General features: G+C 36.0%; 2 protein-coding genes across 4 annotated transcripts; one reads left to right on the plus strand and one right to left on the minus strand.

The window, feature by feature from the left end:
* Window positions 1-138: 138 nt before the first annotated feature.
* Window positions 139-8,393, plus strand: si:ch211-51e12.7 (uncharacterized protein LOC336335 homolog). Of its 3 annotated transcripts, none has more exons than XM_044106904.1 (6): window positions 139-321; window positions 2,230-2,306; window positions 2,785-2,934; window positions 3,076-3,228; window positions 3,589-3,714; window positions 4,637-8,374. In XM_044106904.1, the coding sequence occupies exons 2-6, from the start codon at window positions 2,230-2,232 to the stop codon at window positions 4,725-4,727; spliced, it is 597 nt and encodes a 198-aa protein (XP_043962839.1). In that variant the 5' UTR covers window positions 139-321; the 3' UTR covers window positions 4,728-8,374. The 3 variants fall into 3 exon arrangements, with proteins under 3 accessions (XP_043962839.1, XP_043962840.1, XP_043962838.1); XM_044106905.1 differs by having other exon boundaries at window positions 157-321; window positions 7,178-8,393; XM_044106903.1 differs by lacking the exon at window positions 139-321 and adding an exon at window positions 668-785 and having other exon boundaries at window positions 4,635-8,374.
* Window positions 8,394-8,505: 112 nt separating this feature from the next.
* mrps10 (mitochondrial ribosomal protein S10) lies at window positions 8,506-10,314 on the minus strand. The gene is made up of 7 exons (XM_044106088.1): window positions 10,193-10,314; window positions 9,960-10,012; window positions 9,488-9,557; window positions 9,250-9,389; window positions 9,053-9,161; window positions 8,876-8,965; window positions 8,506-8,781 (listed from the first exon to the last, which is right to left on the minus strand). The coding sequence occupies exons 1-7, from the start codon at window positions 10,262-10,264 to the stop codon at window positions 8,701-8,703; spliced, it is 615 nt and encodes a 204-aa protein (XP_043962023.1). The 5' UTR covers window positions 10,265-10,314; the 3' UTR covers window positions 8,506-8,700.
* Between the last annotated feature and the right edge of the window lie 46 nt (window positions 10,315-10,360).

The following is a 10,360-nucleotide window of genomic DNA, read 5'->3' on the forward strand; positions in this document are numbered from 1 at the left end:
GGAGACAATTACTTTCACGTTAGAAAATTCTGCCAATCAAAATCAAAATATTTGGAAGGCAGGTGACGATTAGCCAATAAAAATCAATACTTATCCCAATGGGCGGGTCTCTAACCATGACGTATCTCACTTAAAGAAATCTCAACCTAGGATGTCTGGCGAAGCCGCCATTTCAAAACGCTTATGAATTGTAGGACCTGTTGGAAATTTTCTATACCTATATTTTTATTTTTCTACCATATTTTTATTTTGACTAGCAAGTAGAACATTTAACACCCTTTTTGAAAAGAAATATATATCTTGCCTGTACGACTAATAGGGGTAAGTAATGCCTCCTTTTTCCATTTGCCCGAAGCAGTAGAAATAATTAGAAAATAACAGAAACGCCCCTTTTCTGCTTAGCTTTAATTGTCCTCATTACACACTCAGTTTTTATTTTTGACTTTTAATTGGGCTATTGTTAATAAATTGTTAAGAAATTTGCTCCATAACACAGAAGACATTGACTTACTTAGTTAGGGATTTTAGCTAATTCCAGGAATTAGCCATAGCCATTCAACGTTTTTTGGACTAATTAATCCAACCTCTTCTGACCAGGTGATGGTATTATATGTTACCATATATTGCGAGGTATTGTGTAAGCATATTAGCTGTATCCAAGTCGTATTAGTTGCTACAGGATAAATATTACAGGCTAATACTGCACCAGCTGCCCGTTAAGATCAAGATAAGAATGCTTCCATTACGTTCGAGGTGTCCTCTATCCATAGATACTCTACTTAAAGGTTACATTTTTATGTCATGTATTTGTTTAGTATTTTTATTAGCCAAAAACGAACTAACAGCGGCGTTTAACACTTGAATCTAACATACCAGGAGTATTCCCTGATAGATATAGACAACGAGAAATATTCCCGTTTGCTATTAACAAAAGCAACAGCTAAGTATTTCCCATAATCTGGAAGTTAAAAACTATAAATTTGTCGTGTGTTTGTTGTACAATAAAGCAAGTCTCAAGACTTCAGAAACTGTACCGTACATTGTGTACAGTAAAAACCCATTTAGGTCGCGGAATAATAATATTCCTGAAATACTCAACAATACTTCTATAAAATATAAGGTGAAATAAAATAGGCTTATAATAATTTATGGTATGTTGTTTTTAAGTGTGTAAATCTATGTGTTGTATTACATTTCCAAGATAGTGCTGAGCAGTAGGGGGTTCTCTTTGTCAGATGATAATTGAACAGGGTTCAGAAACATTCTGGGAAAGTATGGGATACAAATATTGAATATAGATAGATACTTTTAGATTTTTTTCCTTGTCCTGCTGTCTTTCCACACATCTATCAGTACGTAATTCCTCTCTCCATCCATTTGTCCATTTTATTATTAATCCATCCACCTTTGCAGATTAGTGTAAAAGATTGGTATTCATAATTTAAATTGACTAAAACAATAACAATAATAACTCTTGAAATTTGAGTTTGGAAAATATGTAGGAACTTGTTTAAAATAAAGACAGCCACTCCCTAATGTTCCTCATCCATTATTTTGTTTTGAAACATCGAGGCTCTTTCTTGCTGAAATACAAACAAAGTTTCACCCTCAGCTTGTTATTTGCTTGAGGTTCTTGTGGACAACCAATCTCTCAGCTTACAGGATCATCTGGTCACACTGGTTTGCTTTGGATCAGGAGTCACCCGGATGATATATTTATACAGTATCTCTACAATAAGTCTGCCAAAGAAAGCATATTTTATCAAATTGTTTTAGGGGTCATTACTTATTTTATGGTAATCTCTGTATATAAGTTTAATGATGACCTTTATTTTTTATGATGTATGCATAAAAGTGGCCCATTTTTTTCACTTGTTATTTTAATAGTTCTATGCTACTCTGACCAGCACATGCCACAGCAAATTTATGAGCACTTCCTCATCACTATCTAAGAAAAACTTTTATTTAAAAATATCTGTAAAATTAGATGTCATCTGCCTGTATCATGTTTGATTACCTTGTAGCTGCAAGGGATATCTAGAAATTTTATGCATGATTACCTTTTCTTTTGTTCTAGACTTTAATTATAAAGCAGAAAGTGTTCTTGAACAGTAGGTGTATTGTTTTAGATTATTGTGGCTTACTTATCTTTATTGATTTATTTGATATTAACATTCAAATTGAGATAAATAATCATCTTTGTAATGGTAATTGTCTGACTGTTTTCAGATGGATTCAGACCCTGAACAGAATCCCAAAATGTCTAAGAATGAATCCCAGAGAGGTTCAGGTGACTTCAATTCCAGGTCTGTCCTGTGACATCTTTTAGACTTCTGCTTTAGTAATGAAGACAACACGATCAGCTAGTGAGACCTTACAGCTATCTAGAAGTACATGAGTGAATACACAAAATGGCATTGCTTTCTGTGGCATTTAACACACAGTAAAGTATTCTATTTTGGCGTGAGCACCGTCATCTATAAATATCTGACATGCTTGATATTCAGCAAAATACTCTACAAACACATTTTACAAGCTACAGTGAACAAGCATTAGTCATCAGTGGTCTTTTTATCTATGAAGGGATCACTGCATAACAACGCTCAATGCTTCAAAAATAAAAATCTTTCTCATCATGTAAAACTTTCCCATTTTCAAACCATAGAACAGCTTTTTCTGTTATGATAAAAATTTTTTTATATCTATTAACTATGAATGTTTATTGTAAATATGAAGCACTGCTTAATCTGAACTGGAGGAGTGGTTTCTGTCTTCCTGTTGCAGAGGACGAGGATCCAAAGGCCGTGGTCGTGGGGGGCGTATGGGCCGAGGCGGTATGCGAGGGGGCCGAGGTGTAATTAAAGCTTTTGGTCCACCAGGATGTGGGAGAGGCCGAGGGAAAGATGGAGCCATGAATGGATTTGGACCCATGAGGTATTCATTTGGATATGTTTACAAGTGTGCCCAGAGATTTGCCCATGTACTCTCTCTGGGTGTTAGTGGAGTGTTTAACTCTTTTTGTTTGATACAGTCCATGAGGGGAGTAGAAGTCGACCCTATGCCTTTCTGTTGCAGAGGAATGGGGAGGATGCGACCTTATCCAGACCTCAGAGGTCATCGTGGGAGGGGTGGACCAATGGGGATGGGTCCTCCACCTCCTCTCCCTCCCCCTCCTCCCCCACTTCCGCCCCCTATGCACTTCCGAGCCCCTTTTCCGCCCATGCCAAGGTAACTTCCTGACACTATTTTATACAGTACATAGATGTAGTTCAGCTTACTTTTTAGTGTCAATTCATATCATCTTCAGGAACATTCCATACAGATGGGTCCCATTCATAACTTTAATCCAAGTTTTTCTTTTTAAAGATGTCTCTCAAAAATCTTTGTATTATTTCTTTTCAAGTTATTTTTTGGCAAGTTACAGAAATATCACATATATGTCCGCTCTGTTATTGCTCATTCGCGTTTTTATAGTAAAAGGTTTGGCATGTAAGTGAACTTAGATTTGTTTCAACAATAAATAGCTTTAAGAAATGATCTTATTTGTTCACTGAAACATTCATGGTTTTGTTTGTTCTGTTTTTAAAGGCATGGGCCGCCTCCACTCTCACCTCCATGTCACCCTGGTTTCAGAGGGCGCCCACCACACCAACGAGGCAGAGGCATGCCACCACCTGGCCCTCCACGCCACTTCCTCCCTCGCGGACCAAGAGGGTAAGACTTGTTTCAGCTCTAATTTACACGTTAACTCGTCGTTTCACTTTTGTTCCCTCTTTGTTATCACACTTATGAGATCCTTTACTCTCTGAGACCTTTTCCTCCCAACCTGTTCCAATGTTTAACTGGTGCTAAAGCCTGCTAAGTTTATTGTGTTTCCTCTGACACAGTGGACTTTAAAAACTGGGACCATCAGTTTTGTTTTGGTGTTGATTGGTCAAATTAAAAAGTGTAAAATACCCAAAAGTGTTCACAAACACCGCTTGTTTTATAGAGAAATAGTGATGCTAGGGCATCTTTTTGCAAGGATCCTGGCGTAACATTAGTGGTTAAATTGTCTGCGCACTACGATTCTTTGCAAAAACATAATAAATCAGGAAGAATCAAACTTTAACTGGATGAGACGTATATAAAGACATAATGACTTGACTGTGATTCGGCTCTGCGGTGGTGGAGGAGCCAAGTTGTTCTTTTTCGACCCCAGTTAAGAACTGGCTGTAGCACCAGCCACGCTTTTCAACTGGAACCTGTTTGGTGGAAAAGCCCTGAGTAAAGATTCTACCGTCTTCTTTTTCTCTTAAAACTGCTTTATTAATAAATATAACTTGCCCATATTTGTTTGGAATTTGATCACATGCTAGACAAAAAAATGATAGCATTATCATTAGCATTATTATTACATGCCCTATGACAACAAACCTCTAGCTAGATGTTAATTTAGTCTTTAAATAGAAACATGGACATTTATTAGCATCATGAAGCCAAGCTATTTTAACAGTGCATGACTGAAAACACATCTTTTGCTTCTCACATGTATAGAGTTGATTGAGGATAGTTTAGAGATGGCTGCTCTTACCAGAGTTTGCCCCCTATTGGCCAAAGCCAAGTATCCAATGTGTGATTTTATCCTTTTACACAGCTACCACAATGGACCGTTCTCTCCTCCGCCTCACCCCCCACCTGGCAGAGGCCAGAGGTGGCCAGGCCCCCCTGGTGGCCGCCGATTTTAACACAGTCTAAAATCTATAGAATGACTACCTGTTATTGCAGGACTGGCCTAAAATGGAGAAGGGAATGAATCGTCCCTGAACTATGTGTCACACAGCATAAAACAGTCTGTGGCCAAGTATTATTGGTATTGTTTTCTGGCGAAGAAAGGAAACTTACTTGTTCCACATGCATCATGTTAGGCATCATGCATAACACGATGTATAACTTGGCAATGTGAAAGCATTAACACATTGTGTTGATCATAAATAATGTTGGCACTGCAGAGACTTTGATATTGTTAAAAGCTGTTCGTAGTTGAACTTGTTGTTCTCAGAGGAAAAAAAAATGTTTCGTAAATGTTCTGTTATTCTTGTCACCTGTTAGCCTTAACATTTTTCCTGATTTCTAAATAAAGACTAAAAAATGGTGACACTGTATATTTAAAAGTGGGAGAAGAGCGAGAAAAAAGTACTGTACCCTCAAGGATTAATGTTACACCCTGGACCTCCCTTGTATTTCATTTTGTTATATCAAGATAGTTATGTATTATGTCTCAAAATAGTGCAACAAATATTGTTAAACACTTGCTCATTTTGTCAAGTGATAAGACAACATTGAATTTGTCAAGTATTCGTGAATATTTACTTTTATAATATCTTAAATGTGCAGCTATTTTAAGTTATGAGTACTGCTATTTGAAAGATTCATGTTGTTTCCAGCAATCTATTGTGAAATGACACTAAAGCATTATACATAAATAGTACACTGAAGAAATTTATACAGTAATTCAATTTTATTTATATTCACTTTAGTTAAGTAGACGTTACTCTTTACTCTGTTTTAGATTTTTGAGGTGTTACTTCATTATTCACTGTAATTAACATCACTTTTGTGAACCTGTGAATGTGTTTTATGAAAACGTTTCAGATATGAGACAGTCGTGAAAGAAAACAAAAATAAAACAAAAAATTACTAAACTCTACTTCTCCTTATTTGTTATTCACAAACAAGTTTGAGAGTTTGAGGCGATTTTCATGTCAGTGCCTTGCAAAAGTCTTCATACTTACTGAACGATTCCCCGTTTTGTCACATTGCAACCACATACTCCAATGAACATTACTGGGATTTTGTGTGATAGACAAACACAAGGTAGCATACAATTGTGAACTGGAAAATAATGCTTGATTTTCAAACTTTTTAACAAATAAAAATCTGAAAAATGCGGATGTCCAATAGTTTTCACCCCCATCTGAATAAACCAATTTTCACTGCAATTGCAGTTTTTTATAGAGCGCTCCCACCATTTTAATTTTTTCCTACTTTCTACTTCACAATTATGCGCCACTTTTTGTTGGTGTGGCACAAAATACTACATATACTTCAGAATTTATTACAAATATGAAAATATGCAGGAGATATGAATATTTTTGCAAGAAACAATGAACAATATGAGTCATATTTTCAGTGTGAGCCTATATTTTATACTTGCATGAATATTTTTATCCATGTAACTTCAGAGATTAACTTTATGAATGCTTATATGGAAATATTTTATACACTTTTCCGGTTTGGAAAAAGATGGTATGTAATGTAGCACATGCATGTATTACATTGTCACATCTCTTTATGTAGTTTAGCTTAAGTTACAGTTACAGGCAAAATAGATGAGAGAATCAAATAAGTCTATATATGCTAACTGGAGAGTATAAAACGAGTTTTATAAGAGCTGTTTTTGAATGCTAATGTTACTGGAGGACATAGGACCGCTCCAACATCAACGCTTTGAAATGGTCATGTCACAATACAAGAATCAGTGGTAGCATGTCTAAAAGGAGGATATCATCCTGAAAGGATAAACTCACTGAGTATAGTGCTCACTGAATGTTAGCACTATACATTTTCTGGCTGTTTTATGAAAATAAAAAGATATGCTGTAAATGTGGTCAGGGTTCTTAGACAATATCAGCACTGTAATAGCTCTGGTCTTATTCCTCACTCAGTAGCTTTTAAAGTTATGGCATCTAGTTGTATCAATAAATTACTAAAATAAATAAAAATATATTTGGTTATTGGAATGTCAAATATACAAGATAAGCTCTTTGTTTCTGTTCATCTCTGAGTCCTATTTAGGATGACTAATTTCTTCAAATAAAACAAGCATTGCTCAATTGAAATCATATGATTTATTTAATCCAACCAAGAACTTTTAATCCTCTTCTAGATGAGAGCATTTTTATACTTCCAACCATAGAGATGCTGCAGAATATTTAGCTCCCTCTGCAGACCCAAGGGGGTTTCAATTCCAGGTGCAGCCCTCTCCCATCATCTGTTTATCTCCATCTCTTCAGCTCTTTCAGTATTTTTTTTTTTTTTTTCATTTTACTTTGCTCTTTCTTCCACCTCTGCAGTCCCCCCTCATGTCTCTAACTGTGGTTGATTATAACAGACTGACTGTTGTTGTCTCCTGAAGGGGGGCACACAGTACAGTTAACCTCCCTGGCCCCAGGAGCCCAGACCCTCCCTTACATCCCTCCTCTCCTTCACCAGCAGCGTGACACCTGAGAAAACGCAACGCCGCAATTGACAAGGTGAGCCTCGTCTTGAGTCTTTAATGCCTCCTACAAAGAGATATTTTTTCTTTCAGGACAGAAGGCCCAACTATATTTGAGTTTCATCACATATATCAAAGATGCTGAATATTTATGGGTTAAGCTCCTATGCTTCAGTGCCTTTGTTAATGAAATAAAGAGGCATCCCAGTAAAGAAAAGTGCACTGATGGCTTTAAACTTTATGGTGCTGCACAAGATATCAAATTCTATTTGTCATCTCAATTAAAATAGTGTGTGCAGTATTGTAATTATAAAAGGCTGTTTAGATGTATTATTTGGAATGGGTGTATTTTAAGTGCCATGCATGCAAATTCTGCATTTCAGGAAAATGTGGGTTGATCATGTGAAACAATACTGGCAATTATATGCTTTTCTGATATATACAAAGTTAAGATGATCTACAAAGGTGACCCATTCAAGAAAAAGCACCACTTCTAATAATTGAAACACAGTTTGTTCAGATGACCATATTGCCCTTATGTGCCACTGACAATAAGCAGTAAAAGTTGGGAACGGTTTATATACACAGGTGTTCATAAATTCAGCATTTATCATTTGTATTTACCTAGTTTTCAACTTTATCACAGCAATAATTGTTATAAAAATGACTGAGGAGAAGCTCTTTAATTAAGAATAAGATTTTTTTTGCATGTTGATTTATGAAGTGTGATTATTAAAGGCAATTGCTTCTCAGAAGAAAATAAGTCTCAGGAGTTCAGACATTTGTATGTAAAAATGCATCAGAAGTTTCCCTTTTCTGTCTGATTACCGAGCATCTGACAAACAGAAGACAGTATATTAAGTCTAATCAGTTTTGGTTCGTTTTGAGTGGATATGGGCCTAAAAATCTTTTGATACCTTATATGATCTAACCTGTTGTCCAAACTAAAAATGTTGACACTTTGCATGTTTAACATAGCTAATAAGCAAGCTATGTTTTAATTAACTCGTATCATATATCAGTCATCTAAAGTGTGCATCTTCTTTTTCATTACTGCTAAAAGCTGCATATTTAGAACATTGTACTGTGATGTCTGTGTGCCAAGAATTTAATAAACACACACAAAAAAAATAAATGTGTGCAGGTCTTTTGTTGTATGTGAGTATGATATGAAACAACTTCAACAACAGATAATCAATGGATTATATCGACATCATAGCTAAAAAAAAACACACTTCCATGTAAGATTTGATTCAAAATTTTACTTAGAAATGAATGTTTACACACAAAAATGAACCGAACAATAACGTGTTTAACACATTAATAAATGGATACAAAATATGAAGCTAAAGTTCAGTAATCTGCTATGTTTTGAAATATTACAGCATTACCTCTGTACAACTGCTTACACTTTTTCAAGTAAAGAAAATGCATTAGATGACCTATTTACTGGATTTGTCATCAATAGGGTGATCTTTCCACATGGGTTCAAGGATATGATCTGGAATCTTCTCCATAGCGGTCTGAAATGTGAACAAAGGAGAATAATTAAATATCATGCATAAATTATTAACTCTTCATAAAAGTTGCTGTTCTACTGGTTCATCACTTCCTTACCTTTGTCACCTCCATGGCTACACCCTCCGGGAGATTCCTCTGGATGTATTCAAGGTACACTTGTGCTGTACAGCCAGTAACATGCAGTAGCTAAGAAGATGAACACAATAGTTATTAAAATTACTGCATTTTTTCACTGTTCATGGTTGAATTTTGCTTAACAACTGAAGCTTCCACCTCAATACAACGGTAGTGTGTCCTCATCTCATACTGAACCCTGTGCTTCTTGTAGATGTGCACTGACTTCAGTAGCGTCAGTCTCTCTATATCCTTGGGAGGCTCAAAACTGGTAGAAAAGAAGAGTAAAAATCTTGACGTTACAAGGTGTTTATGATACTTAAATGAGCTTTTGATGTCCTGCCACTGAGACTCACACTTTGCCCATAGTGATGCCCAGCTCTTTAGCTGCCATTGTGGCAAAGAACTCGTAGCTGTCCAGCACGGCTCTGTCATGAGCCTTGACCAGAACAAGCACCTTCTGGAACAGAGTGTCCGGCTCGTCTGTGACAGTGATCTGCATAGAAGACCACAAATTACAAATTTAACACCATCACTCTTAGAAATATTTTTATAATTAAGTTTGAGGTTAAAATACAGAAAAATGCCACTTGCTGTAAAAGGAGTTGAAGACAAATATGCGGCTGTGTGGAAGAAAGTGTTGGGTCTCTGTAGCAATTCGAACCTGCACAGAGTGAAATATTACAGCTGTATTGATCATATAAGCCTGATTAAAATCTCAGAACTAGTATTGATTTTAAAGCTGCATTAAATAGGCACATCAAATGTGTTTTGCATTTTACTGACCTTGATTTAAGTTAAGATAACTCTTCAATACAATTTTCAGGTATTGTAGCAGAATCAAATCTGGGTTGTTGTTTTTTTTCATTGCTTTTCCCTAAACATTGAATATTTTTTTCATAGTAATACTTAATATTTTTCCCTTTATTTCTCATTCCCAATGTCCTTAAAACCTGAGAAATGCATACAACTTTAAAAAAGAAGCTATTCAAAAGTACTGTTAAAATGTAGTAACATTACTAATTAATTACTGTCTGAAACCCAGCACAGAGTAAAATAAACTTACCGAGTTTGACTGCATTTTCTGTGATTGGAACAAGCTCCCAAACCTCTCGGTCCCTGTGAACCATAAAGATAATTACGTACAAATCTATATATTATGACATTCATGATATTGTAGGAGCCACGAGTGACCGAAATGGGGGATTCGAGGACCATTTTTATCAATCCAACGAGCAATGATGTTTCTTAATTATTCAAACAGGATGTTCAAAACAAGAAATGTTATCGTTAACATACCAACTGTGAAATTCCACCTAATATTTTAGCTAAAGAGAATAATTCCCGTCTGAGTACCAAGGGCGCAGCCATGTTTAGTAAGTAGTAAAGAAGAACCCTGCAATTTGTTTTCTGTACCGCCCCTTGTGTAGTGGAGAATACACTACATCACGGGATTGATACAAAAAG

This window comes from Gambusia affinis, linkage group LG22 (genome assembly GCF_019740435.1).
Source record: "Gambusia affinis linkage group LG22, SWU_Gaff_1.0, whole genome shotgun sequence".
Taxonomy (NCBI): domain Eukaryota; kingdom Metazoa; phylum Chordata; class Actinopteri; order Cyprinodontiformes; family Poeciliidae; genus Gambusia; species Gambusia affinis.

Bases quoted from the DNA above. Each gene is read 5' to 3' on its own strand.
- si:ch211-51e12.7 (XM_044106903.1), top strand. From the start codon at position 2,230: ATGGATTCAGACCCTGAACAGAATCCCAAAATGTCTAAGAATGAATCC. The intron at 2,307-2,784 runs GTCTGTCCTGTG...TTCCTGTTGCAG, and splicing joins TCAGGTGACTTCAATTCCAG to AGGACGAGGATCCAAAGGCC. The intron at 3,229-3,588 runs GTAACTTCCTGA...CTGTTTTTAAAG, and splicing joins CCTTTTCCGCCCATGCCAAG to GCATGGGCCGCCTCCACTCT.
- mrps10 (XM_044106088.1), bottom strand. From the start codon at position 10,264: ATGGCTGCGCCCTTGGTACTCAGACGGGAATTATTCTCTTTAGCTAAA. The intron at 10,013-10,192 runs GTATGTTAACGA...TATGGTTCACAG, and splicing joins TAGGTGGAATTTCACAGTTG to GGACCGAGAGGTTTGGGAGC. The intron at 9,558-9,959 runs GTAAGTTTATTT...CACTCTGTGCAG, and splicing joins AGAAAATGCAGTCAAACTCG to GTTCGAATTGCTACAGAGAC.